General features: G+C 46.6%; 1 protein-coding gene across 1 annotated transcript; it reads left to right on the forward strand.

Annotated features, from left to right (window-relative positions):
- The first annotated feature begins 331 nt into the window (after positions 1 to 331).
- SYTL4 (synaptotagmin like 4) lies at positions 332 to 27,467 on the forward strand. Its single transcript, XM_080990488.1, has 17 exons — positions 332 to 478; positions 8,413 to 8,574; positions 10,715 to 10,930; positions 11,607 to 11,716; positions 14,086 to 14,200; positions 15,636 to 15,749; positions 17,525 to 17,630; positions 18,029 to 18,119; positions 18,387 to 18,490; positions 19,912 to 19,998; positions 21,107 to 21,285; positions 22,456 to 22,558; positions 22,667 to 22,828; positions 23,509 to 23,614; positions 23,882 to 23,981; positions 24,503 to 24,711; positions 26,878 to 27,467. Exons 2-17 carry the CDS (start codon positions 8,468 to 8,470, stop codon positions 27,018 to 27,020), a joined length of 2,052 nt encoding a protein of 683 aa, XP_080846614.1. The 5' UTR covers positions 332 to 478; positions 8,413 to 8,467; the 3' UTR covers positions 27,021 to 27,467.
- The last annotated feature ends 251 nt before the right edge of the window (positions 27,468 to 27,718 follow it).

Below are 27,718 nucleotides of genomic sequence, written 5' to 3' on the forward strand. Positions count from 1 at the left end.
ATGCTTTGTATGCATACATAGCTGTGAACTTTTCCCTTTCTTGCGAGGAATCCTATTCGGAATAAGGGAATTTCCCTTAAAAAAAGGGAAAAGTTGACAGCTATGTATTCATAGCGCAGATGAGACATAATGTCCAGCTTTATGTCAATGGGCTTCAGAACTTGCTGCTTTTAGGATGCTCTTGAAAATGTTTTTAGTACAGCATTGCTGACTTATTTAAACACGCCCCCCCCCCGCGCGCAAACACCCCTTTTAGTCCATTCGAAAGTTTGCAGTAGATAAATAGCAACCGATTAAGCCATACTGTGTTGGGAATAAATCCTGATCTCGGTTTTAAAAGGTTGGCAAAAGGGCGTGGTGCCTTTAAGGAAACGGCTCCTCCCAGGTCAGGGAAAAATTCAAGCTGTTCCTGAAGCAGCTGTGGTTGGTGGTTAACCGCGACGAGAGCAGGGGAATCTGCGGGGCGCGCTGCGTACAGGTACCCCTCTTTTTCCATGCCAATTCCTCATCTGCCCCCACCCCCTCGCCCCGCCATCGTGGGAGGACTCAGCACTCCACCTTCCAGCCCTGGGCCCCTTTCCAAAGTAAGGCTTTTGCACCACCACCAGTTTCTGTCCTCGATTTCATCCCCGCCCTAGTTCGCAAGCCTGTTTTGCCTGCTTTTAAAAGGCTAGCGTGGCATTAGTTAACCACCTAGGGGACAGGTGCCGTTCCCCATCCCAAAGTCCTGCTTGGATGGTCTGGCCTGCAGGTCCTCCCTTGGTGTGCAAAGGCTGGCTGGGTTTAGAAAGGCACTCTGCATGTGCTTTGGGGCAAGGGTTCCAAGTCAATACTGCTTGGACTTACCTGGAAGTAAGGCACGGGAGTCCTCGGTGAGGGGTCTGCCCAAAGTTCTCTCGTGAGGTGTGTATCCATTGTTCTTTCGCCCTAATGTTTTCCTGGGCTCGCTCTGGTTTATGAACTGTGTGTTTCCTTTATCAGGTGCATTGTTTAGAAACAGCAGTCTTTGCTGTTAAATCCCGGTGTGTTTTTATGTTGGCTTCAGGGATTTAACTTCCCCTCAAACCTGTTGGAATTGTATATGTGAAGGTGTTCATATGGAGAGTCTTCTTGAGCATGTGCAAAGTGTTTTTCCCTTTTATCAATTCGTTTAGTTGTTAGTTGCATTTATATCCTCCTTTTCCTCCAGGGAGCTTAAGGTGGCACACATGGTTCTCCCCCTCTCCATATTATCATCACAACAACCTTGTGGGGTAGACTAAGCTGAGGATTGGTGACCCAGCGAGCTTGGATTTGAACCCAGGTCTTGTCATAGCAGAGTAGTTGCAGCTTGCAGGAGGAAACCTTAAGTCAGATGACATAGCCTCAAGGCAGATTCATGTTCTTGGGTGTAAGGGAGAGAATTTTAGGCACATTCAAAGGTGTTGCCTCTTACATTGCAAGATCCAGAGCTGATCAGCTGACATTACAAGTGAAGGGCCTCTCCAGTCTGGGTTTCATTTTGCTTTTTTGACAGGTACATTCCGTAGCATAGCAACAAGGCAATCGTATTTATTCATTTTTATTTACTTAACAAGATTTGTATAGCACTTGGCTGTAAGAAAACCTCTAAGTGGTTTTCTTTTTTCTTTCTTTCTTTTTTTTAAAAAACAATAAGTTAAAGCATGCAATTTAAATATTTAAAAGAGAATTAAAATTAGCTGTAAGCAAAATGAGATTTTAAAATGTGAACACCTACACATATCTAGATGTGTGTTCTAAGCAGGTGCCAAAAAAACAACAACGAAAGGTGCGTGCCTGGTGTCAATGGGCAGGGAGTTCCAAAGTGTAGGGCTGCCACCCTAAAAAAATTTTCTTTTTCTTTTTAGAATTATGGCATACTGGACTGTCTATACACCATTCTGCTTTATTAGTTTTCCCGCAGTACTTCCCCAAGGTTGTTACATGATTATTGGCATCTGGAAGGGCTCTCTTGAGCTATTGTGCAAGAAAAGCAAGCGCTCTCCCCCCCCCCAAAAAAAAACACCTTACAGGCTCTCCGCAGGAAGTTGCACTGAGGAGAAATGAAGCAGTGTGCCATCTCTGAAAACAGAACCGCATATGACAGCCCTGATACCATCGTGAGCATAAATCATTATGAATGCACAGCAGAAGGGTGGCTCACTCATAGGCTGGTTAAGATGAGTATGTTTTTGTCAGCAATGTAGGGCAAGAACTGTCTCATTTCTCTCAAGGGAATCGTTACAGGTAGTTGTTTGAGGAATGGCTTCCTCCTTCAGAAGTGGAAGGGTGTGCGTGCGTGTGTGAGACCTAACCAGGCATATCAGCTAAGTGGAGCACTTCGCATTGTGTGCTGTTTTTCTATGGTTAGTGCTAAAGAGTCCATGACCATGTGTTGATAAAAGTTTTCGAAAATGTCATGTGTTCTTCCACAGGATCCTGTGGAATGGTGTGTTGCTGCTGTTTCATAGGAACCAAATCCTAGGAGCCAAGGTCCCTTCGACCCCCCCTAAAATATTTGAGGGGTCCTGGCGCCCCCAAAGTTGATGAGCATTGCCATTCAAATAGTGTGAATGTGCTGTATCATGAGATTGACTATGTGGTGTGGGACTTACCTGGGCCCGCCAATATTTTATTCAAGCTGGCACCCCTGGCTGTTTTGTGTTTTAATGATTCTGTGCCAATTCAAATATCCCAAACAGCTTTGGAGGCCAGCTAGGGGTCCTTCAGCCCATGGCGTAGGAAGGGGGGTGCGGTGGGTGCGGGTCACCCTGGGTGTCATCACTGAGGGGGGTGACAAAATGGCAAAAATATGTGATTTAAAAAAAAAATTGGGCTCATGACACTTTTTTAAATTTAAGAAACAACAACAACTTCCTCACCCACTGCACCCCCCTCCTATGCCACTGGTAGCTAGGTGAGGCGGGGGGCACTGGGCGTCACACTGTGGGACCTGCAGCGTGCCTGAGCAACGCATCTCTCCTGAGGCGGAGGCGGCGGGCGGACTGCCTGCAAGCTCTGCGCTGCATTTTCGAGGAGCACGGGGCTTGCGTCTGCCCGCCGCCTCAGCTGCCCTACAGCTGAGGGGAAGGTTGCAGAGAGGCTCCACGCCGCACGCGCTGCTCCGGGCACGCTACTGCCTTCGGCTAAGGCACACTCCTGATCTTGAAACATGAAGCAATATGTTTGGTGTGGGTGCACTTGTACGCAGGACAGGGGACACCAGGTGGAGTGGAAAATAGGATATTGAGTCTCCTATCCTGGCGTCCCAAGAGGTATTTGTTTTTCAAATACCAGAGCTGAGTGTTTTTATCAAACATGCTTCCTCTTTGCTGTGGGAAAATGTGGGGCAGCTGAGCAGGAAATTAAGTGTGTTTGTGTTTAAATGCAGGGGCTGGAAGACTTCAAGCTTTGAGGTTTTCCAGCAGAAGCCAAGTGCATAATAGTAGTTAATTCAATTTCCTTAATTCTACATGTATCTTGGCCAAGGGATTTGTTTTCAGTAGCAGAAATGCGATTCCACCTCTTTCACACAGAAACGCAATGCTTCCTTCATTTTAACAGCCTGGAATATGCAGGGAAAGCCCTACCTGGAGATGCAAGGGATTGAACCCGGGGCATTCTGCATGCACGACATATGTTTTTATTGCAGAAAAGTGGCAAATTTCTGGGTGACGGTGCAGTTGCGTCAGCAACGTTTTCTGGCTCCCACTCAAACAACAACGACGAAAAGGCTTTCCTTCATCAACTCTTTTAAGGGTCATCCACACTTTGCTTGTCCCAGGCTTTGAGCAGTTTTCTGTTTGCCTTTTCCTGGGAAAACCTGCTCTTTATCACCGAATCGGAGCAAGCATCAATTTGCGGAAACCCTGATTTACTGCAGTTCAATGGTAAAGAGTGGGTTTTCCTGTAGGGAAGCGGCTGGACAAGAAGAAGTGTGGAAGTCCTTTGTCTCAGCCTATCCTGTCTCACAGGCTTGTTGTGAGGATATGATAGGGAGTGGGAAAACTTATGTACACCACCCTGAAACCTTTGCATGAAAGATGGGATATAAATGTAATAAATGAATAAGTTTCTGCTTGTAGGTGTGAATTTATTTCTCTTTGCATGGCTTATTATGGGGTGCGCTAGGTAATCCGTACTACTCACTGCCTGCCCAAACCATCATTGTGTACCTTCTTCAAGTTTGTGGATCTCAAGAGTCTTTTAGGCCATGTAAAGGTAAAGGTAAAGGGACCCCTGACCATTAGGTCCAGTCGTGACCAACTCTGAGGTTGCGGTGCTCATCTCGCTTTATTGGCCGAGGGAGCCGGCATACAGCTTCCGGGTCATGTGGCCAGCATGACTAAGCCAGAGCAGCATGGTGAACCAGAGCAGCACCCGGAAACGCCTTTTACCTTTCCGCCGGAGTGGTACCTATTTATCTACTTGTACTTTGACGTGCTTTCGAACTGCTAGGTTGGCAGGAGCAGGGACCGAGCAATGGGAGCTCACCCCATCGCGGGGATTCGAACCGCTGACCTTCTGATCGGCAAGTTCTAGGCTCTGTGGTTTAACCAACAGCTCCATGTACACACCATGTATTTAAAAGCTTGTTGTTTTCCCCAAAGAATGCTGGGAACTGTACTCAGGTAAGGGTGCTGGGAACTGTAGCTCTGTAAAGGCCTTAAGTTCCCAAGATTGTTTGCGGGAGACACTGTTGTTGGCATCATTCTGCCTCAAGAGACAATGGAGTGTGCTTCCGGGGGCGGAGTCAATCTGCTGCATTAGCAGCACTGAATTGGTCTCTCAGGGCGTGAGCCTGGGCAGTGTGTATGGAGATCCTGGGCTGTCTCGCTGATGTGATCCAAAGGAAAGCAGAGCAATATGTTTGGCATAAGCCTGGCTGCAGGATGTGACAGAAGGAGACATACAAGGCACCATCCAACCGTCTTGGGGATCTGAGTAGGGTTTGCTCCTTAGCTTTTTCTTCTCCTGAAGATATCCTTCAAGGCAGCAGAGGTTTAGGACCAGAGTTTTACTTCTCCTAGATGGGTTCCCTTCCCAGGTTGATGAGCTCCACCTGCTCCTCACTTCCGTCTACAGCATGTGCAAAAACTGCCTTCTTGACCATTGGACCCATTATTGGCCTCATCTGCCCACTCCACTAGAGCCTGTCTTCACATGCAGAGGAAGCTCCTAACTCGCTGAGGGTTTGAGACCCAATGGCTACCCTCACCTGGTTTAGCCAGTCAAAGCCATTTTCTGGGAGTGTGGCCACTGTTGCAGGCTGGCACCTTATAGGAGCCACAGGTGAGAGGTAGTGCACGGTGGGCACCAAAGGTGGACAAATCACTCCAGAAGGAACACAACGTGTCCCCCACCAGAGGTACTGCCCCTCCCCTAAGACACCATGTGGAAGATAATGTGCTTCAAATGTATGGTGTGTATGCAGCCATCATGGGGAAAAAACCCAATAGATCCACAAGCCTGAAGTCTCTGCCCCCACCCCATGCCATGTCTCCAATATGAAAGGGCTCAGTGGCAAAGCATCTGTTTTGCATGCAGAAGGTCCCAGGGTTAATCCCCAGTGTCTCAGAGTAGGGTTGAGAACATCTCCTGCCTGAAACCCTGAAGAGCGTCTGCCAGTCAGTGTAGACAATACTGAGCTAGGGGGATCAATGCTCTGACTCAGTGTAAGGCAGCTTGCTATGTTTTGTTTTCACATGGTTTTTCACCATTTTCACATTCACCATTATCACATGGCTTTTCACCATTTTCACTATTTTCCACTATTAATATTTCACTGTTAATTTTGTTATTTGATTATTATTTTCTGTAGCCTTGTTTTTACTACCTCAACCCTTCCTTCACTGCTTTTGGTTTTTGATGGTGCCCCACTTTCCACACCACGTCACCTCAGAGTACTACTATCAAAACAGAGATATAAATGAAAGTTTGAGATTGGCCAGAATTGTCCAGTTTTGCTGTTCCGGTTTTGAATTTAAAACCCTGAACTCTCAGTGTCAAAGTCTGCATTTTGAACAGGAAATTTTACTCCAGCATTCCAGTGCTTTATTCTGTCAGGGTAGGCTTCTCTGAGTCAGGTGGGCCAACTGTCTGACTTTGGTATAGGACAGTTTCTTGTGTTCCTACAGCGCTTCACCAGCTTCCCCTTCACCAAAGGCCGAATTCATGGTGGAGGCTTAAAAACTGTAGGGAACGTAACTGACCCTGCCAGCCCCCTCAGCTGGTTCAGCCTCATTCTTCAGCTTCTTGGTGACATAGGACTGTGGAGGATGGGGCCCTGATCCATTCTTTTCATATCTCTCCCAGACTGCTCAGACTGCTCTGCTGCCTTGTCTCTTTTCACTCTCTCACAACAGTGTACAGTGGTGCCTCGCAAGACGAAATTAATTCGTTCCGCGAATTTTGTCATCTTGCGATTTTTTCGTCTTGCAAAGCACGGTGTCGGGAAAGTTTTGGAAAAGCTTCAAAAATCACCAAAGTCTTTAAAAACCTCAAAAAAGGCTACCACACCGCGTTCTATGAGTTGCTCCTCGAAGTCAAGTCGCAACTGTACTAACGGTGTTAAGAAAAAGGAAACAAACTTGCAAGACGTTTCCGTCTTGCGAAGCAAGCCCATAGGGAAAATCGTCTTGCGAAGCAGCTCAAAAAACAAAAAACCCTTTCGTCTAGCGAGTTTTTTGTCTTGCGAGGCATTCGTCTTGCGGGGCACCACTGTAGTTCCGTGGCCACAATCCTCTCCTCAGACCTTTGGGTCTCTCTTCTGAGGCCCTCTCTGTTAATGATGGGTGACTTGCATGGGCGTAGCCAGGATTTTTGTTGGGTGTGGGCAGGCCTTTTGTTGGGAGGGCAGGGTCAGAGCCTGCTAGCTTAGTCTTTTTATTGATTTGGGGCGGCGGCAGCTGCCCCTCCTACCCGCCCCCCCGCTAAACCCATGGTGACTTGGCGTTGATCAAGTTGGCACCAGGATACCTTAAAACTCAGTACTGTAGATGGGTTTTTGTTTTTGCATGAATGTTAGTGCATTAACTCCTAGATATTTTTTTTAAAAATAAAAAGTAGCATGTTTTTGAGACTTTTGTGAGGATTTCTTTGTTTTGGAGGGCAAAAATAATCAAAATCATAACGGAATCCCCATCCCTCTGAAGCCCAGATATTTTTGTGGCATCTATTGATTTCACTGTATTTTTTCAGAGTGATTCCCCCTGGCCCCTATCTTGACTTTTCATTCAAAAGCCCAGGTATCAAAATGGTAGAGATCTTAGGCTCTTCTCTTCTCTCTTTCTCCTCCTCCCTCCGCTGTGCCAGCATTCAGATATTGTCTGCCTGGAATAAGTTCCTATGTGTTTCGCCGTAACCTTTATGCCAATTGGATCCCCACTCTAATCTTTTTAGCAAATATTGCAGCTGGACCCACTATACTTGAATCGTCTTTGAGAAGCATTGTTCTGTCTTGTCTCTTTCTGTCAGTCTTTCATTATAAGTACTACTAATAGAGAACTGAGTTATGGCAGATATATAGCTAAAGCAGAGCTACTGAGAGACAGAGAAGAAAGTCAAACATCTGTAGAAATAGAAAAAAGTGTATTGGAGGGAACTTAAGGGAGCAGCTTCTCTAGAAACAGCCAAATGAAGACTGAGCATGCTCATAATATGGAATGTCTATTCGCTTGGGGATAGGATAGAGTACCCTAGGAAAAGGCACAATTGGCTAGAACACCAGTGCTTCAGACTTTGGGTGCATGTTCCACTTGTTTCTGCCAGTTTTCAGCTTTTTCAGTAGTTCCATTGATGAAGTATACATGCATATGCTTATGCACTTCCATCAGTTCCAGCCAACATGGCCAATGATCAAGAACAATGGGAGTTGTAGTCCTACAACCTCTAGCCCATATGATGTAGTTCACAATTGTTATTTACAGAGCCTCTGCAGTATAGCGGATACAAGTCAGAGCTGTAAGTCGGGGACTTCCCAATTTTAAATCTCATCTCTCAGGAAGACTTAGGCAAGCCTCAGTCTCTCTTGACCCTGGTTTCCTCACTGCCCCAACTTGCAGTAGAATGCTTGGACCTTTTGTAGGCAACTAAATTTGCAGCAAAACAATGCAAAAAAGCATCTTTTGAAACCAGGCTTACTTTAGCTAATATAGTAGGTCAGTTGCTTTCAGAGTTTTTGGTTTGCATTCGCTCGTGTCAACAGGTTACATCAGAAATTCAGAGCCTGTGGCTGTCCAAATGTTGGGACTCTGAATCCCACCATCCATTAACTTTTGCTGTGCTGGCTGGGGCTGATGGTAGTTGGAGTCCCGCAACATTTTCTGGAGGACCACAGCTTCCTTATCCCTGAGTTAAATGAACGTGTAGTATTCTTGCTCAGCTATGCTAAACTCTTAATCTTCCTTCTAGCTCTGAGAACTCTGCAGCCAGGGACTGGGAGCTGCCTTCCAACCTGGGGATAACGATGGAGGCTGTTGACTTGTCCTTCCTTTCGGAGGCTGAGAGGGATCTGATCCTCCAGGTCCTGCAACGAGATGAAGCACTGCGGAAAGCAGAAGAGAGGAGAATCAGGTGAGAACCCAAATGGCTCAGGGGTCAAGAGGGAGGCAAGAACACCGCTGCCCTTGCTTTGGAGAACTGAGCTGGTGTAGGAATATAGCCGAAACCTTTGCTGCTTGCTTAAGATGACAAAAACAAGGGTGTTTGCAGGTTCCTATTGGTCTGCTTCAGCTTCATGGGTTGTGCATTGTACAGGCCTGCCCTGAAGAAGTCTGGGTGATTCAGAGTAGTTTTCCCATCATAGGGATCTGCCTCATACTGCGTCAGACCATTTGTCTGTCTAGACGATTTGTTGTCTTGGAAGCTTTCTTCTGTTTGCAACCTTTGGGATCCAAAGCACTGTTTGGGGTTTTTGTCAGGAGGACAGTGAGGTACTGTCCATGTGCCTGAGATTGCCCATCTCATCATCTCCCTGCTCATTGCTAAACTCTGTAAAATTGCCCAGTTTTTATCTTTTCTTCCTCAGTGGTTGCTCTTATATTCTGTTTTGAGGCTCTGCCGCCTCTGTTTCTGCACTGACATGGGCTAAGCTAGAGCACCAGTGAGAAATATTTTGCTTTATTCATCTCTGTGTAAGATTTGTTACCTGCCCTTCACCAGAAGGGCCTACAATGAAAAGTATGATTATAAAAAACAAATTGCAATTATGAAAGATATAAAACAATTCCAAATGGAACGGAACAGTTTATTAGCATAACTCTTTCTCTCTCTGATATACCAGTTAATTACATTAGACTTGGAGCTCGTGGTGTTTATTACACAAGGGACGTTATCCCTTATTTTATGTCTTTTATTCATTGCTTATTACAAGAGTCTCAAAGCAGCTTAAAACAAATTAAAAATGCAGCAAGTAACCTAAGGAAAATAACTAAATTATTTATTACTGCATTTATATATTTTTCTCTAAGGAGCACAGTGCTTCCCCCCTACCTCATTATATTATCACAGCAGCCTGTGAGGTTGGTAGATCTGGGTTTGAGCAGAGGTTTTCCCAGGCCTCCTGCTACTTAACTGAAAGGGCCAGGCTAAGTCCTTCTGCATGCAGGTCAGCTTCTGTGCTGTTGAGCCGTGGCCCTTTCCAGTCTGCAGAGGTACAGGTCACGTTCCTTAGCTTCTCACTCTCATCTCCATGTAGTACTCCTGATATATATACCTAGCCTTTTCCCCTAAGAGGCATTCAAGGTGGTTTACAGATAAAAATAAGAACAGCTTAAAACATTTGGTGGGGGGAAATGGTAATTAAAAAATAATGAAACATTAATAGAATTAAAACTCTGCAAATAATTACAGGTGCCCCCCCTTACATGGGGGTTACGTTCCAGGCCCCCATGCGCATAAGGGAAAATTGTGTAGGTGGGGCGCAACCTCTAAAAAGCCTCTAAACGCCCAGGTTTTCCTGCTCTCCAGATCTCTCTCCCCACACAACTCTCCCTTCAACTAGAGTTGAAGCTCTGGGACCGGTTGGAGGCTGTGCAGAAAGCAGCTCCTCCTCCTCCTGAACCAATGCACACATCAGCTGTTAGGCAGGGAGGCTGAGCAGAGTAAACAAAGCCCTACCGCGCCTCCAGTCTCTTTGGGGCTTCCTCCGCCCTCACTGACGTCCTCTTTGGGGAGAGTCTCCTCCCGAGCCATGAGGACTCTCCAGCTCTCTCCTGCCATTGCCTGGTATGATTCTATTTCTGCATTTACCTCCCAGCGCTGCGCATGTGTGCGGTTGCGCACTAGTCAATCATGTGTATATGGGATGATGCCTATACAATAAAAACAGCAGGGCATCATTAGAAGCAACCAATTCATCAAAGCCTGTTGGGATAAGGAGGTCTTCACCTCCAGGCAGAAGGACAGCAAGGAGGGAGCCAGTCCGGCTTCTCCAGGGAGGGAGTTGCACAGTCTGGGAGCAGCCACTGAGAAGGCCCTCTGCCGTGTCCACGCCAAGTGAGGGTGGCGGGACCGAGAGAAGGTTCAACTGAGGGCATACTCTCTTTCAGATAGCTTAGACCTAAGAGTACCATCTTCACGGATGCAAGCCTTAGCTGGACCAACCAGCACCTGGATTTCTGGAGCGGATGCTGTGAGATGTATGGGAACTTAGGCTCCCCTCCTTTGTATGTGGTAGTCTTTAGTCATTCCCGCTTTGTGCTCCTTGCAACAGGCGCCTGAAGAATGAGCTGCTGGAGATCCGCAGAAAGGGAGCCAAGAGGGGAAGCCAGCGCTACAGCGAGAGGACGTGCGCCCGCTGTCAGCAGAGCCTGGGGCGGATCAGCCCCAAAGCCAATACTTGCCGTGGCTGCAACCATCTGGTGTGCAGGGACTGCCGCTCCTATAGCGCCAACAGTTCCTGGCGCTGCAAAGTCTGCACCAAGGAGGCGTAAGTTTGGCAGCTTGAGTTTGCCAGTGCTGCTTCCTGTCCATGTGCTTCCTGTTCCTTGTCTCTTCCAGCTGCGGCTGTTTATTGCAAGATTCTAGCCCTCAATATTTACGCACAACTTGTTTTGTCTAAAGGCTTTAGGATTCAGGAGTTTTAACTGTTCTGCTCAATAATTTAAACCTCTGTGCATTCTTTTTATTTTCCTTTGTAGAAAAGCACGGTGAATACGGTTAGCAAGGCTGGGTTCTTGCCGCCAAGGCCATGAGACTGGTACAAGATTTATTGAGCCAAGAATGTTGCTGTGGAATTGTTTGGGCAGTGGGAGGGCCCCATGCTAACACACCCTTGATAACTACCTACAGGGGAGCTTTGCTGTTCTTGATGCAAAGCTGTGTCTGCAAAATCCCAAAGTCAGCAACAAAACATCTATAGGTTTCCATAAATTGTCCCCCCCATACGTTAATGAGGGCTAGAAACTTGGGGTGTTTATTTTAATAAAACAACAACTCAGGAAGCCAAATTCTATTATACATAGTTGTGTAATCATCCATGCTTCAGGAAAACTAAGTGATGGTAAAAACTGAGCTGAACATAAGTGATTAAATTGTTACAAATGGTCTTTTGCAGCACTCTTCTCTCTCTCTCTCTCTCTCTCTGTGTGTGTGTGTGTGTGCAGGGAGCTGAAGAAATCTACTGGTGACTGGTTCTATGACCAAAGAGTAAATCGATTTGCTAGCAGGCTGGGCAGCGACATCATTCGAATGTCTCTTCGGCGCAAACCACAGGGTAGGATTTCTTGACAATTCTTGGTCTGAAGAGGAGCAAAGAGTCTGTAGCTGCTGGTTCTTATGCAGGATTTTTGTTTGTATTTTCCAATTAAACATAATCAAAAGTTGCCCCAAATAACTTATTAGCTGATAATTCATGTCCTGGTCAGCAAACTCTTTACATTCTCCACACTCTCCCCACCCTTTTAGAAATCTAGCTTGGCTTGCTTACTTGAGCTATCTGTATCTTCTCAATATCCTGTGTATTTTCATTCTTCAGCCATGGTGATGGCATGGGCTGCTGAGAAGGAAGGGAGGCAAGCAAGCAAGCAAGCAAAGCAGCCTTACCAACCCCTCTTTCTTCCTCCTTGCTGCCACCAAATGGATGTCTATTTTTTTCCTGACTTCCTCCATTGAATATTTTGGACATGAATTGGCCCAACCTACTCCTGATACAGTGGTACCCCTGGTTACGAACTTAATTCATTTTGGAGGTCCGTTCTTAACCCGAAACCATTCTTAACCTGAGGCGCGCTTTCGCTAATGGGGCCTCCCACTTCCGCTGTGCCGCCGGCACGTGATTTCCATTCTCATCCTGGGGCAAAGTTCGCAACCCGAGGTACTACTTCGGGTTAGCAGAGTTTGTAACCCGAAGCGTTTGTAACCTGAGGTACCACTGTACTGGGTAAAGTGGCACAGCCCTTGGGTGTGGGGTAAATGACAAGGCCTTGGACCAAGTTTTTCTGAAACAAATTATTCTTTGCTTACAGTTTTAGGAAGACACCAAGTTAAACATCATTTGAGGATATCATTTGAGAAAATGATTTTAGAAAAAAAAAGTTTGGAAAGCAAGCAAATAAGCAGAAAGAAACTCTGTCAGCTACTGTCTTGTATTCTTTTGTTCAGCTACTGTGTTTTATTCTGTATTTATCCATTTACATTGCTCAGTCCAGCTTCTGGGTCCCTCAGAATTCCCCCCTCCTCCTTCTGGCTCCTTTTTGCTCTAATGGTCTCTTAACACTATTCAACTTTCTATAACACTGGTTCCACAATAACTGCATTAATCAGTTTTCTAGCTTATAGACAGTAGCCTTATTTGCACATAAAACTATGGCAAATGATGCTTTAGCCTGAACAAGCAAGTGTGCTGGTGAGCAGTCAGAAATCTGTGGTAGTTTTGCTCCTTCCTTGTTTGTATTGCTGCTGCATCACTGGAAGCTAAGCCATGGTTTGGCACACCTGAACCTGTGCTTATGGTTTGTCTCCCCCAAACAAATTGTGACCACAAGCTCACAAAATAATAATAATAATAAAAAATACTGGGCACAGTTTGTAGTCTATCTGGAACGAGACAACCCATAAGCCTGAGTACAGATGTAATGCTAAGCCAAACCAAACCATGGCTTAATTCCTGCTAGTGTGGCAGCAGCAGGAACAGGGAGGATCAAAGCAGCTGCAATTCCCCCCCGCCCCCATGCATCAACTTGTTTGCTTGTTCATTCACTCCTAAGTCATGGTTTGCTTTGGTGTTAACAGTTAATGAGGCCAAAATTTTTTTTGAAAAAATCACTCCCCCACTCAAAGATTCCAACTTTTCAGAAGTTTCCATTTGCTCCTAATTGCCAAGTTCCTAGGATGATGGGAGTGGTGTTTTTGACAATATATGGAGGGCTAAAGATTGGCTAGCTCTGCACTATATATAGCCACTGAGTGAACTGGGTTTGACGCGGGTGGCGCTGTGGTCTAAACCACTGAGCCTAGGGCTTGCCGATTGGAAGATCTGCGGTTCGAATCCCCACGACGGGGTGAGCTCCCATTGCTTGGTCCCAGCTCCTGCCAACCTAGCAGTTTGAAAGCATGCCAAAAAGTGCAAGTAGATAAATAGGTACTACTCCGGCGGGAAGGTAAACGGCGTTTCTGTGCGCTGCTCTGGTTCGCCAGAAGCGGCTTAGTCATGCTGGCCACATGACCCGGAAAAACTGTCTGCGGAAAAACGCCAGCTCCCTTAGCCTGTAAAGCAAGATGAGCGCCGCAACCCCAGAGTCATTCTCGACTGGACTTAACTGTCAGGGGTCCTTTACCTTTACCGTTACCTTATATAAATGTGTATCTGAAGAAGTGTGCATGCACACGAAAGCTTATACCAAGAACTAACTTAGTTGGTCTTTAAGGTGCTACAGGAAAGAATTTTTTACTTATATAAATGTTAACTGTTGAATGAACCTACCTCTCAAGGTTGTTAGCTGGGTGGAAGATGCATCCTGTGTACAACCTTGAGTTCCTTGTGGGGGAAAGGTGAGGTGGAAATGTCATGAATAAATGGGGACTGCTCCCAGTATGTGTGCATTGACCCTGAAAGGTTTGTTATTTTTATCCCTTCTCTTTTAGCTAACAAAAGGGAGACAGCAGGGCAAGCTCTTCTGCAGAAGGCCCAGCTCACCGATACCAAAGGTTCCTCCAAGGCAGTACCAAGGAGTCCCCAGCAGCAACGCAAGGATCCCAGGTGACTCTCTCTCTCTCCCACCCACCCCTTCTTGCTCCACCATGCTGGGGCTGTTGCAGCAATGGGAGTCTGTTTCATTCCTCTCACTAGCAGCAGTGAATATCAAAGCACATGAAGGGAAAATATCAGCATACTTACATTCCTTCAAGTATGCAGGAAGTGTATATGCCAGAGGTTTTCAACCTTTTTGGTTCACAGCTCCCTTGGCCAACTACATTCTTTCTGCAGCACCCCTGCGGGGCTCAGGAGCCCAGTTATATTACCCCTTGCCGAAAGAACCAGCAGCCCCTCACCACTTTTCGAACACCCTCCCTTGTTGAGTGTTCACTCAGCCTCCTCTCTTCTCCCCTCTCCTTGGGAGTCCTCCGAGCAGCCACTGCTGCCACCCATGGTCTCTCAGCTGCCCAGCCTGCCCCAGTGCTTCCTCACACTGCCCCACAGGGACCTGGGAAGCAGCTCCTGGCCAGCCCCAGAGGCACCATTCACCTGGGGAGTTTGTAGCCAGGGCTGCTGCAACAAACAGCCAATCAAGCCTTTGGGAGGCAGAGATGCGTGAGGGCATCAAAGGAAGGGAAGGAAGGAAAGAGGGACAGAGGCCAGTGTTGCTACAGCACATTGGTTAAAAGCACTGGCCTATGCATTTTGGGACGCGGTTGGCACTGTGGGTTAAACCACAGAGCCTAGGGCTTGCCGATTAGAAGGTCGTGGTTCGAATCTCCGCGACGGGGTGAGCTCCCGTTGCTTGGTCCCTGCTCCTGCCAAGCTAGCAGTTCGAAAGCATGTCAAAATGCAAGTACATAAATAGGTACCGCTCCGGCGGGAAGGTAAACGGTGTTTCCGTGCGCTGCTCTGGTTCGCCAGAAGCGGCTTAGTCATGCTGGCCACATGACCCGGAAGCTGTATGCCGGCTCCCTCGGCCAATAAAGCGAGATGAGCGCCGCAACCCCAGAGTCGGCCACGACTGGACCTAATGGTCAGGGGTCCCTTTACCTTTACCTATGCATTTTGCATTTGCACGCAGGCAGTTTTCAGGATGCAATTGCATTTTAAGAACGGAGGTTTAGAATAGCTGTAAGAAGGAAAGGTCTGCCGTTCAGCTGTGCATTGATGAAATATGCCGCACATTTCATGGAAAATAGCCTTGTGTATGATGAGTGTGTTGTATGTCTCCTCCTCCCCCACCTATTACTGGAACAGAGACCCCCAACAGCTTTTCTACTGAGATAATAGAGTTCTTCTTGCGCAATGTTCTCCACATCTGGTGTAGACAGTGATGAGCTGGGTAGATCAATGATTTGACTTTGTGTGAGACAGCTTCCTATGTCTTTGTGTTCTCTGCTGCCTGGTCCTTTGATCTAGAGATGCCAGGGATTGAACATGGGCCCTTCCACCAAGCCCCTTATTGCCGTTCACCTGTCTAGACTGTTTCTTCCAGCTTGACCCCTGATCACTTGGAGCTCCGAGATGCAAGGAGTGACACAGAATCCACTGAGAACATGAGTCTGGATGGCTTCCGCGCTGTCTCTTCTCCTACAACTTCTGGCCCCAGGTTTGAAAAGACCAGTTCCGATTCCTATAAGGTGTATATCCCAATCTGTAAGGGAATCTGTGGCTCTCCAGAAGTTGCTGAACCACAACCCTAATAATTTCTGACCATTGACTATGCTGGTTGCAACTGATGGGAGCTGGAAGTCCAGCAACAATGCTCTCTAAAACTAGTTATTTTCTCCAGCCAGTTGATTCTTACTAATATCCAAAAACACCACTTTTCAGAATGAGCAATTATTTTTATGCCAGCGGTTTGTGACATGATGCAATTCACTTGTTTTCTGTAGTGTCTTTTGAATGTTTGAAAAGAATCATACGGTGATGGAATCCAGAGGTACCATAGGACAATTCCTGCGCTGTTTGAGCAGTGCTTTCCACCACAGTTAATTTCTTTGCTGAGATAGAGGGTGTACACAGCCTGCCTTTTATGTGCCCTTCAGCTTTTTCTCACCTGGTTTGCTTGTAGCAAGCTAAACGTAGAGAGATCCATATCAACTTCATGTAAATCTCCTGCGATATGACTTGCTATGATAACCTATGAATGTCACTTCTATTTAGTGAACTACTGGATGGCCTAGATAATGGAGGTTGCATTGTGCTTTTTCCCTATTTGGTTGGATAGCCACCTGCCATGTTCTAGTTGAGATTCCTGCATTGCAGGGGGTTGGACTAGATGGCCCTCGGGGTCCCTTCCAACTCTAAGATGCTATGAACTTCTGGTGGGAGAGAGCCACAACTTGCCCATCCTTGTTTTAGAATGTGCTGCTTTAGAATCACAGGAGCATTCTAGGCTGTTAAATCTGTTGAGCTCAACTGGGGGAAGAGGGAAGAGGAATGGATGAGGTTTGATTAGAGGGAGAGAAAAGGGAGGTAAGTTGGGGGACATAAAAGCACTTTTCAGACTTTCCTCCCTAACCCTTTCATATACCGAATGCCTGGGGTGGGGGTGGCTTGCTGGGGGTCAGGATATTGCCTGCAGAACCTGTGCCTCTGCTTTTGGGGTGGTCCTCAGTGAACTCATGCTGGGAAATAACTTCATGCATGGTGCAGAGAAAGAAAGCAGAGTTTTATTTTCTGCCTCCGGTCATACTACAAATCAAGCATTGACCAGCCTCCTTTCCCATCCTGACCAGCCTTCTAGATATTGTTGATCTTCCTGATCTTAGGTGGGGCTGATGAGAGCAGGAGTCCAGAAACATCTGGGGGGGGGGTACAGGTGGGGGAAGGCTGAAACAGACAAAAGGAAAGATCTATTGACCCAATGCAATTTATGGAATTCGTTGCTGCACAACATGTGGCAGTTGGCTAAGGCTTTAAAAGGGGATCGCCTAAATTCATGCAGGTTTACAGCTGTTGCTAAATGGAAGGGTTAGTGGTTTTTCTTCTTCTGTGCCTCAGCTGATCCCATTCTCAGTGTGACTGCAGAAATTTCCAGACAGACAATACAGTTCCATTTCCAATCCTCGCATATAAGCTTCCTGCTTTTCCTCCCATAAATGTTCCAGGAATTTTATTGGTTCTGCTTTGGCTGGGCTATAGAGCAAGAGCACCCTTCAGATAGCAGTCGTGTGATAACATCGAGGAAGCAGAGCAGAGCTACTAATAAAGCAGAACAGTGTGCAGATCACTAATTCACCATTATTGCATTGATGATGCATTGCAGAAAACAACTGCAGAAAACAAGTCTGGCGGGTACCCTGTTCAGAGAGATGAATGTCCTTGGTCTGCTCTAGGAAAGATGTTCTTATGATCTCCCTGCTTTTTGTTTCTTTGCAGCCCTCAACAAGAGAGGACAAAAGCTATCAGCCCTTCAGGGTCCAATGCATCCAGCCTGACGCTCCCCAGCCGCTTCAGAGAGACTCTCCCCTCCGATTCAGATGGTGTAGGTTTGCACTGCTGCTTTGCATGTGGCTTGCTGAAACAACAGGTTTCTTTGCACGTATTTGGGCACTTTCGTATGGCGGCAGGTTTCTTGCAGGACTTTCCCTTCCCAGGGCACCCCAACGTTTTTCATGGGCGTATGCACATTGGTCCTTGTTGGTTGTATTGATTGGCAGAGTGTAGTATTGGGTGGGCTATCGTAACTCATCTGCACATCTAAAGCTGCTGGACTCAAAAGTACCAAAAACAGCCTTTGGCGCTCGTCCTAAAGCTTGGGCTGGCCAAATGCTTTTGGGAATCAGATTTCCTTACTCTTTCTACCTGCAGTCCAGTGTGTGGGATGGTGGTTGTGTGAGGGTCTTGTTTATGTTTTTGTGATGTTGGCGTATTCGTTCCTAGGACACTCGTTTGGGGATCCAAGGTGCAGCTTCAGCTGATGAGAATGAAACCTTGTTCAAGAAGAATCCCAGGAGAGTTCAGAGGCCTTCAGGTAAAAGACCCTTAGATGCAATGTTATGCTGGCCAGGGTGGTGCAGTGGTTAAGATGCTGTATTTAAACTGGAGATATTCACGTTCAGATCCTAACTCGGCCATGAACTTTATTCAAAGGAAGTTTGGACAAGCACCTGTTTGGGACAATCCTCTTGGATTGGGGTGGTGGATAAAGGGTTAGGTTTGGGTAGTGGTTCTGTGACATCTTGGCTCTGGGATGCTGAAAAGGGTAGCTCTCTCTTCTCCTGACCTATTTCTGTCACAGAATACACAAAGTCAGTGATTGACCTGCGACCAGAGGAGCCTGTTATTGAAAGTGGACCTCTAGGAGACAGAAGCAAATCAGTCCCAGGCCTCAACGTTGAAATGGTGAGTCTCCTAAGGGAGCCTTTTTTAGCCTGAGGCCCACATTCCCTTCAGGGGAGCCAGGTGTCAGTGGTAGGTAGGCCCAGAAGCAAAAGTGGGCAGAGCAAAAAAATGTTAATTTTACCTTTATACAGTAGGCTAATTCACCAGAGACCCCCAGAGGACATTGAACATTTTTAAGATGGCACGCCTATGGCAGAGCCATGCAGATTTGCCTCCTCCTGTAGGAGAAGCCCCCCACTGCCCCCCAGACTGGCTGTACCTGTAGTGCTCACAGGTGATGCTGGTTTAGTGCTCTTAAAGCCAGAACCTGAGATTTTGGTCCCCTGCCCCTTGGGCATCAGCTCCCATTCCTTCCCTCACGCTTCTGACACTGTTTAGGTAGAAGGGGGAGGTTTTCCTCCACCTTAAAGGGTGGGGTTTCTTTTCTTCCCCTTACTGGTGATTCACCTTGTCTCCTGCCTTTTTTTGGGCATTTCAGAGATTCAGGTTACAGTTGTACCTCATGTTATGTCCGCTTCATGTTACATTCTTTCAGGCTACGTCCCACGGCGACCCGGAAGTACCGGAAACGGTTACTTCCAGGTTTTGCTGCTCGCTCATGCACAGACACGCAAAATGACGTCATGGGCATGCGCAGAAGTGGCGAATTGCAACCTGTGCGTGCGCAGGTGCGCTGCTGCGGGTTGCGCTCTTTTCATGTTGTGAACGGGCCTCCGGAACGGATCCCGTTTGCAACCAGAGGTACCACTGTGCTGAGGATTCTGCTGGAGTGCAGGAAGACCTCCAAATAATGTACTCCACTGAAGTGGTGTAGCTTGGGGAGAGGGAGTGTGGCTTGAGATTTCCCACACCAATGTTACGGAAGGTTGTTCCAGAGTCAAATATTGAGAAGCGCTCTCTGCGTCCTGGGGATATTTGATGTAGGGGTAGTATTAGTGGACTTCCTTGAATCTAAAATATATATATATCATTATGGGACATAAAGGGGGAGGTGGTTCCTTAAGCAGGACCAGCCCAGTCATAGAGGCAACCCTCACAACCACCTGGGGTGCTGAACTTCCAAGAGCTCCTGCTGTGGCTATGTCAGTATTTTGGTGAAAGAACCTCTGTCTTTGCTTTTGGAGGTGGTGCATAGATGCAGCTTAGCAGCTCATTTGGCTGGGTGGTGTGTCATTTCATATGACACAGTCAAGAGAGCCTTTTGATCTCCAATGGCCACCTGGAGGCATAGGCACAGCTGTAAAAAGAAGTGATGGTATGCAAAATAAAGATGCACTCAATAGCTCATAATAAAACAAGACACTGGAGGAGGGCAGTGATGAGCTGGGAGACTTTTGAACTTGCCTGGGGCTGCAGACTGAGCCATCAGTCTTCCCTTTGGGAAGTTGTGCTGATGCTGTTGTGTGTGTTTTCTTCTCTAGGAAGAGGAAGAGGAGGACATAGACAGCCTGGTAGAGATTCACCGGAGAAGGACAGCCAGATGCAGCATGCGTAGCGGTACATCCTCGGTGGGTCCCGGTACCAATGCCTGTTGCCTAGGACTCTTTTGAAGAAGGGTGGGGAACCTGTGAGACTCCAGCTCCCATCAGCCCCCAGGCAGCATGACCAATGGTCAAGGCTGATGGGAATTGTGGTCCCAAGAGGGTGGCTTGGTTTCTCCATACTTGGCTTGCAGAGCATAATGTTCCTTCTTCTGCATTCCTATCAAGCCCAAGATATTTATTTATTACATTCTATTTACAAAAAGAAAATGTCTATAACATCAGCATTAAAAGGGGGGTGGAATAGATCGTGGTGGTGAACAGCACAAAAGCGACAGTAGAATTTCATTCATAAAGCAAATGCATTGTAACTCAGTGGGTCAGCTTAATATGTCACAGGAAAACTGCCTGATGCTGAGTCTGACCACTGGTCTATCTTGCTCAGTGTTGTCTACTACGCTGACTGGCAGAAGCTCTCCAGGGTTTCAGACAGATGTTCCCAATCCTACCTGGAGATGCATACAAAGCAGATGCCCTACCACTGAGCCACGGCTCTTCCCCCGTTAGCGCAGCTGGATTAAGATAGGTGATCTCCAGGGTAGGGGGGCTTCTTTGCCTCCGTTGCTGTCAGATAGGACAGTCACTCTTCCTATCCATGCAGGAAGTGGTGGAATTCAGTGATGGGATTGAAACTAAAAACAAAAGCTGTGGTGGGACCTTAAGGATGAGCAGATTTTTAAAACAGCATAAACTTTCAAGGATCAGAGGCCTTTTCACCTCCTGAAAAAATTATGCTGTGCCAAATTATTATTGTTGTTCTTATTATTTATATACCACCCTTCATCACAAGATCTAAGGATGGATAAAAACGCAAGGTAAAAACATAAGCAAATAATTAAAACAATACCCCCCCAATCTTTTAACTGCCCTGTTGTTTTGCTACAACAGACTGAACGCTGCCCCCACTTTTTGGATGGAAATGTAGGTTGAACATTTTGGTTAAAAACCTTTCAGAGTTGGTTACAGTAGCTGGTCTGCACGTGCAGCAGAATCTCATGGTGACATTGGTTGAATCTGGGCCAGGAAGGCAGAATTCAGTGGATGGTAAACGATGCTGCTTCTTTTCTTTTCTCAGAGCACTTTGGGAAGCATGGTCAGTATCTACAGCGAGGCGGGCGACTTTGGCAATGTCTGTGTTACGGGAGAAATTGCCTTCTCCCTGAGCTATGAGCAGAAGGTGCAGACTCTCTTCATCCACGTGAAGGAGTGTCGCCAGCTGGCCTATGCTGACGAGGCCAAGAAGCGCTCCAGCCCGTGAGTGTGCATCATCTTGTACTGGATGTGTGGGGAGGAGGGACATTGGACTCTCCTGCTTATGTGGGTGAGCTTACACCTAGCAGTAGGACAGGAATAAGTGGTTTGGTTTCCAGCCTGTAGCAACAAATTAAGTGGGTCGCTTTGGACATGGTACAGATTAGTAGCTGAGGAAGCTTGACTATAGTTTAGAAGTGTAATTGCAGCATCAGCTGCTCTCCCTCCTAGAGACAGGAGTTAGAAAGCAAAAGCAGACAACCAGTTGTAAACCGTGTGTTTCCTAGATTTATTTGAAAGCTCAGCCATGGGCCAGGTTTGGTTCTAAAGTATGGTGAATGCAAACCATGTGTGTGGTTGTTTTTTTTAATGTGATGCCTGAAATTGAGTTCCGTTGTGTTCACGTGTACTTTTTCATTTGTTGTATAATTTTTAATTTAAGAGGGATCAAAAGCAGGTGTAAAAGCGCTTTGAACGAACGAACACACATTTTAATCAAACACTCTTTTAGGATGGTTAAATGTGGGCTGCTTTTGGGACAAAATTGCAGTGCTGTGCTTGCAAGACAGAATAGTTATGCGAGAGGAAGTGTGTACAGCACCCTCAAATGCATTTTTTTGATAAAGGCACTGTATTATATTTTAAAATATGCCAATTTGCATTTATGGATTTATCACATTTTTTTTTATCCTGCCATTCCTCCAAGGACAGCTAACAGTGTTCTCTCCTCCTTCTCCAGCCCTTGCCCCATTTTTAGCAAAATAGTTTACGCTGAGATGGTGAGTGATTCAAGGCCACCTGGTGGTTTTCATGACTGAGGCTGCAGAGGTTTTATCTCTGGTTTCCCCAGTTTTAGCCCAGTGCACTACATTAAGAGCAATCACGAGGAGGGCTGCAATCTGTAGTTGAAGTGTTTCACACACCAGTGTGAACTATCTAAAAATATGGGGTATTTTGGGGTGGGGGTGGCCCTCAGCAAATAGTTGTTTTTTGTAAGGACTCACTGTGTGGATACATCCCGCCTCTCAGCACGCCAATGCAATTGCACGGCCACTTTATCCAAAGCTGCCTGCTTCGCCAGTCTCATCACCATTAAACAGAGGTGTGTGGGACCATGGAAGGAAAGGGAGATAACTGGGCAAGGTGTAAACCTACATGTTTTGTCTCTCGCAGGTATGTGAAGACATACCTCCTCCCGGACAAATCCCGCTCAGGGAAGCGGAAAACCACCATCAAACGGAACACCGTCAACCCACTGTACAACGAGCTGCTCAAGGTGTCTGAGAGTTGTGGGCAGGGGGCTAGCCAGGCTTGTGTAGGCTGTGGTCCTCTGTGGAAGCTATCCTTGCTAAATACGCACCCTCTCTTTTTCGTTTTCTTGCAGTATGAGATCAGCAAGGCCCTCCTGCTGACGAGGACCTTGCAGTTCTCTGTCTGGCACCACGACCGTTTTGGCCGGAACACTTTCTTGGGAGAGGTGGAGGTCCCGATGGACACCTGGAACTTTGAGAGCCCGTTGGAGGAGTGCCTCCCCCTGCATGGCAAGGTTTGCCCCACCCCACTGCTTGTTTCCCTGGTCCCCCTGTCATGTAGCTTCAGCTGAAACAGGTTTCTTGGGAGCTCCAGGAAGTCTTGCTAAACTCGGTTCTCAAGCTTCTAATTGCCTCTGTGTTCAGCTGCTGTTTTGGTTTAAATAACAAACAGGGAATCTTCCTTGCCACCAGTTTTGTTGTAATTCCAGTTGCAGGTGAAGATCTCTCCCATTTTCGCACATTTTCAATCATTTTAATTGCTTCATTTCTCAATATTTTAATTCTTTGAAGCTGCAGCAGAATTTTTTTGGCCCAGGGATTGCTCTATAATGTTCTTGGTTCGATTACTTTTTAAAATATGTTTTGTTTGTTCTCTTTGCAAGCTGTCCTGGGAATGCCAATTTTGCTACTGAAAGGGTGGAGGCATTATGTAGTCTTTGAGCCACTCCTCCCTGCCTATATATATATATATATGTATATGTATCCTCTAATTCATTTTCCTTCACAGCCACTTTAGAAAACCCTCCACCCCATCTGTAGAACCTGCCGCAGAATAGCCCCCTCCTCCATATCTTACACAGAGCCATCTCAGTGTCATCTCCTTGCATCAGTAAATCCTGCAGGAATCTGATTGGTTGTACAACCCTTTTATTAATGATGTGCTAATATTTATCATTGCCCATTCCTGTCCTAGAATGCTACAGACTCATCTGCTTCTCCTCAATACAAAGGCGAATTGGTGGTTTCTTTGAAGTTCATTCCACCTGCTAAGCATGCCAATGCAGGAAACGGAAGAAAAGGTGAAGATTCAGTGTAACGCAACCAGTTTCCCCTCTGAATGCAACAGAAACCATACATGTGGCAGCTGTCTGGTTTTCCTCTTTATTCGTATCCAAACCTTTCCCCAACTCCATAAGGTCTAGAAACTTGACTTAAATTCTGCTAACAATCGGCTTTTCCGGTTCTGTGTGGTTGGTAGGGTGGCTTTCATACCATCCTGGTTAGAGGAAGCTTTGGGACTGGGGAACTCCTGCCGTTCATGCTCATCACAGGGGTCTCTTTGTTAGGCAAAAAGGAAGACGGCGGTGAACTTCAGGTCTGGATCAAAGAGGCCAAGAACTTGACAGCAGCCAAATCTGGAGGGACATCTGACAGCTTTGTCAAGGGGTGAGCAAATGGGAGCTTGCTAAAACTGTATGATGGGTGGAAAGGAGGCTGGAGACTGAGGGTTTACAGTTAATTGTTGCCCTGCCCAGGTACCACAGGGGTTGTGTGTGCATCTGATTATAGAAATAATTATTTTGCATTTCATGTAGTATCTTGCACAGCAATATGAAACAAGTGTGCTTGGCTCTGGGTAGCAATTGATTTGGGGCTGTGCAAATCCTTCTGAGTTTTAAAAGGGGCTGGATCTGATTCTTATAGAAGAGAAGCACTTTGACTTTGAACTATGCATACGGCGCATAGTTCTGCTTTTACAGGTCACAGGAAAAGCGCTCGCAGGGTGCCCTCTTGTGGCTGCTGAGAATTCTCTCCGCAGCTTCTTAAGCACAAGAAATTTGCAGAGAGATCTTCAAAAGATGCTGAGTTTTCTACCCCCCCCCCTTCCAAGCTACCAATTTCTGCAAGTCCTGGTTGCAGGAGCCTCTTTAATAAGAGAGAGGCATTTTTCCCTCCCTGGTCCACAGGTATTTGCTCCCTCTGAGGAACAAGGCCACTAAAAGGAAGACACCAGTTGTGAAGAAGAGCCTGAACCCCCACTACAACCACACCTTGGTCTACAACAACATCAGTCCTGAAGAGCTGCCGCACATCTGCCTGGAGCTTACTGTGTGGGACCGGGAGCCCCTTTCCAGCAACGATTTCTTGGGAGGAGTCCGACTTGGAGTTGGGAATGGTGAGGAATCTTCTTAGGACATGCATATGTGTTTGTGTGGGGGCTCATGAGTGCACCTGCCCCATCAATGGAGATTATCTTTTTTAGATGGATTATTCCTCCCACTTGCTCAAAAAATGGGACCGTGCCAATCACTGCAGACAGTTAAGCTTCCACTTAAGCTAGAGACACTCCTGAACCCTAGCTCCCAGCTCCAGTCTAGCCTCCTTCACAGCAGTAGGGTTCTTCTAGGGCAGAGTTCCCCAAATTTGGGACTCCAGCTGTAGTTGTTTTTAACCACAACTCCCATCATCCCTAGCTAGCAGGGTCAGTGGTCAGGGATGCCTGAATGCCTGGAAAGCGTTCTTTATTTCAAATGGTATTGCCTTCTGTTCTGTGTACAGGGGAAAGGGTCACAGAAATAAAGTTGTGGAGCTGGAGGCTGTGGAATTTAAATATCCACCACTGTGCAGTTTTGATTCCTGGATGAAATACCACCACCTGCCTTGCATATAGAAGATCCCAGTTTCAGTCCCTGGACTCTTCTGATAGGGCTAGGAATGTCCCCTGCCTGAAACCCTGGAGAAATGCTGGCAGGCAATGTAGACATGACTGAGCTAGATGGACCCGATGGGCTGACTCTGCATAAGGCAGCTTCCTACTTTCCTAAGTTTTTGCTCCTTCATTCTTTATAAGGCCCAGTCTTTTCAGCCATTGCTTTCCATCCATGGCTCCGGTCAGTTTTACGTTAGCTGACGGGCTGCTTTTCCGCAGTGAACTCAACACCTGAATCTGATCCCAATAAAACATTTAACTTAATTATCAAAAATGCATAACGTATGCTTGTTACAGAACACTTCAACCCAAGTCAGACAAAATAAACACTTCAGTAAATGTAGCATCCACTAAACATTACAATAAAATAACCTAAATCTCGATACATAACAAGCAGAGAGCTAAATTCGAAGTTGATGGGCCAAAAAGTAGATATGAGAAAATAAATATGCACAACTAGTACTTGTCCTGCTGCCCTCCCAAGGGGCCACAGCAGGGTAGGGGCGGGTCTTCATAGCGGGCTCCCTTATTTCTGGCCATTTCTCTTTCTCTCTACAGACATCCACAGCATCCATTTAAAGCACTCTTATGCTATTTTAAACAGTCATAGCTCCCCCCCCCCCCCAATGAATCCTGGCAACTGTAGTTTGTTAATGGTGCTGGCTTTGCAGAGCTACAGTTCCAGCACCCTTAACAAGGTACAGATCCCAGGACCCTCCATGACTGTTAGAAATGTTTTAAGATGGCTTTAAGTGGTGTGGATATGACGCAATCTCTCTTGCTTTACTGTGAAAATTTATATTGAAACAGAGTTGAAAAACACGCAACGAAAGGGAAGAATGCCACATGGAATTAAAACAAGAGGGCCCACAGTTTATCTGAGGACAGCTCTATTAAGCAAAATCCAGTTCTTTGTGAGGGAGTGTTACTTGAGTAGACGACATTTGGGGATGGAGGTGCGACACATGGTGATTTTAGCCTTTTCAGTGCTGAAGACAGAACACGGCTGGGCACTCAAATAAAACATCAGGTTTAGCAACGCCTTCACAGATTTTGTAGCTCATGCTGGCCTAGTGAACTCCTGGTGCACAGCTTATACCCATGTTGGGTATTACACATGTTCATTCTAGTGGGTTAAAAAAAAAGTATGTAAACATTACCCAGATATGATTTACCTGTCCTGTGACTTTTTTTGGAGGGGAGGAGGGTATAACTAATGGGAATAGCACCTGCTTTGCATTCAGTCCCTGGCATCTCCAGCTAAAATTAATTTGGTAGCAGGTGAAAGGTGAGGAAAGACCATTGCCTGACTGCCTGGAGAGCTGCTGCCTGCCAGAGTAGACAATACAAGTCTAGATGGGCAGGGCCTGATCTGCAACGAGAAACATCCTCTTGGGACTCCCATTATTCCCAGCCAGCATAGCCAGCGGGGGCAGGGTTGATGGGAGCTGTAGCCCTGACAGCACCAGGAGGGCCACAGGTTCCCCCCACTCCTGCTCTGTGACTTTGCTAGGGATACTTGGATAACCAAATCAGTTCCATCAGTTGGTGAGGATGGTGAAAATGGACCTTGGCTATTTTGTGCACTCGGCTGACCTCGCCTTTTTTTCTTTCAACTACTTGTCTCTTCAGGGATGAGCAATGGCCAACTGGTGGACTGGATGGATTCTACCGGAGAGGAGATTAGTCTGTGGCAGAAGATGCGCAAGTACCCCGGATCGTGGGCAGAGGGAACCCTTCCCCTTCGCCCCACCATGGCCAGGGCAAGGCCATAACTTTGTTCCAGCTGGCTTTTGAGGCAAATGATGGCCAGGTTCACTGCACTAGGGAGTTTATGGGATGCAGCAACAAGACTTCCTGGCTTCATACCACGTGTAGCAATAGAAATAACTTTTGAAATGGCCCATGAAGCTGGCTTGTTCTGGAGAGAAGTTCTTGGTAGTCTGTTCCAAGGATATTTTATTGGGATTGTTTTCTGTGCAGACCCTGGCGGCGGCGGGGGGGGGGGGGCAGGTGTCCTGCCAAAGTGCCTTTTAAAAATCCCTTATTTTTCCTTATTTTCTTTATCCCTCAAACTCCCTTTCCTATTTTTCTTTTTTTCCTGAAGTCTTCTGCAACATACTGCATCTCTGCATCCTGTTCTTGATTTTAAATGTTAACACCTTCTGTTCTGTTCTGTGCACAGCAGAAAGGGTCACTGAAATAAAGTTTGGGTGTATGAAGCTGGAAGCTGTATAATTTAAATATCTACTTTTTATTCCTGTATTAGCAGGAGATGAAGACATGGTGCTCAATAATATGGACAGAAAGGATGGGGAGGAGGAGATGCAGTTCAAGTAATGACCAGCCTGCTGTTCCATTGACTCTGGCTTTCCCCCATTCAGTGATGAGGGTATGGCAGCAAGGTGAAATGCATATTTGGGGAAGAGGCATAACTTGATGGCAGAGCATCTGCCTTGCAAACAGAAGGTCC

This window comes from Podarcis pityusensis, assembly GCF_964106645.2.
Source record: "Podarcis pityusensis genome assembly, chromosome: Z".
Lineage (NCBI taxonomy): Eukaryota > Metazoa > Chordata > Lepidosauria > Squamata > Lacertidae > Podarcis > Podarcis pityusensis.

Excerpts from the sequence above, each read along its gene's own strand:
- SYTL4 (XM_080990488.1), top strand. The coding sequence starts at position 8,468 with ATGGAGGCTGTTGACTTGTCCTTCCTTTCGGAGGCTGAGAGGGATCTG. Across the intron at positions 22,829-23,508 it reads GCCTCCCCCTGCATGGCAAG|AATGCTACAGACTCATCTGC; the intron begins GTTTGCCCCACC and ends TTCCTGTCCTAG. Across the intron at positions 24,712-26,877 it reads CCGACTTGGAGTTGGGAATG|GGATGAGCAATGGCCAACTG; the intron begins GTGAGGAATCTT and ends TTGTCTCTTCAG.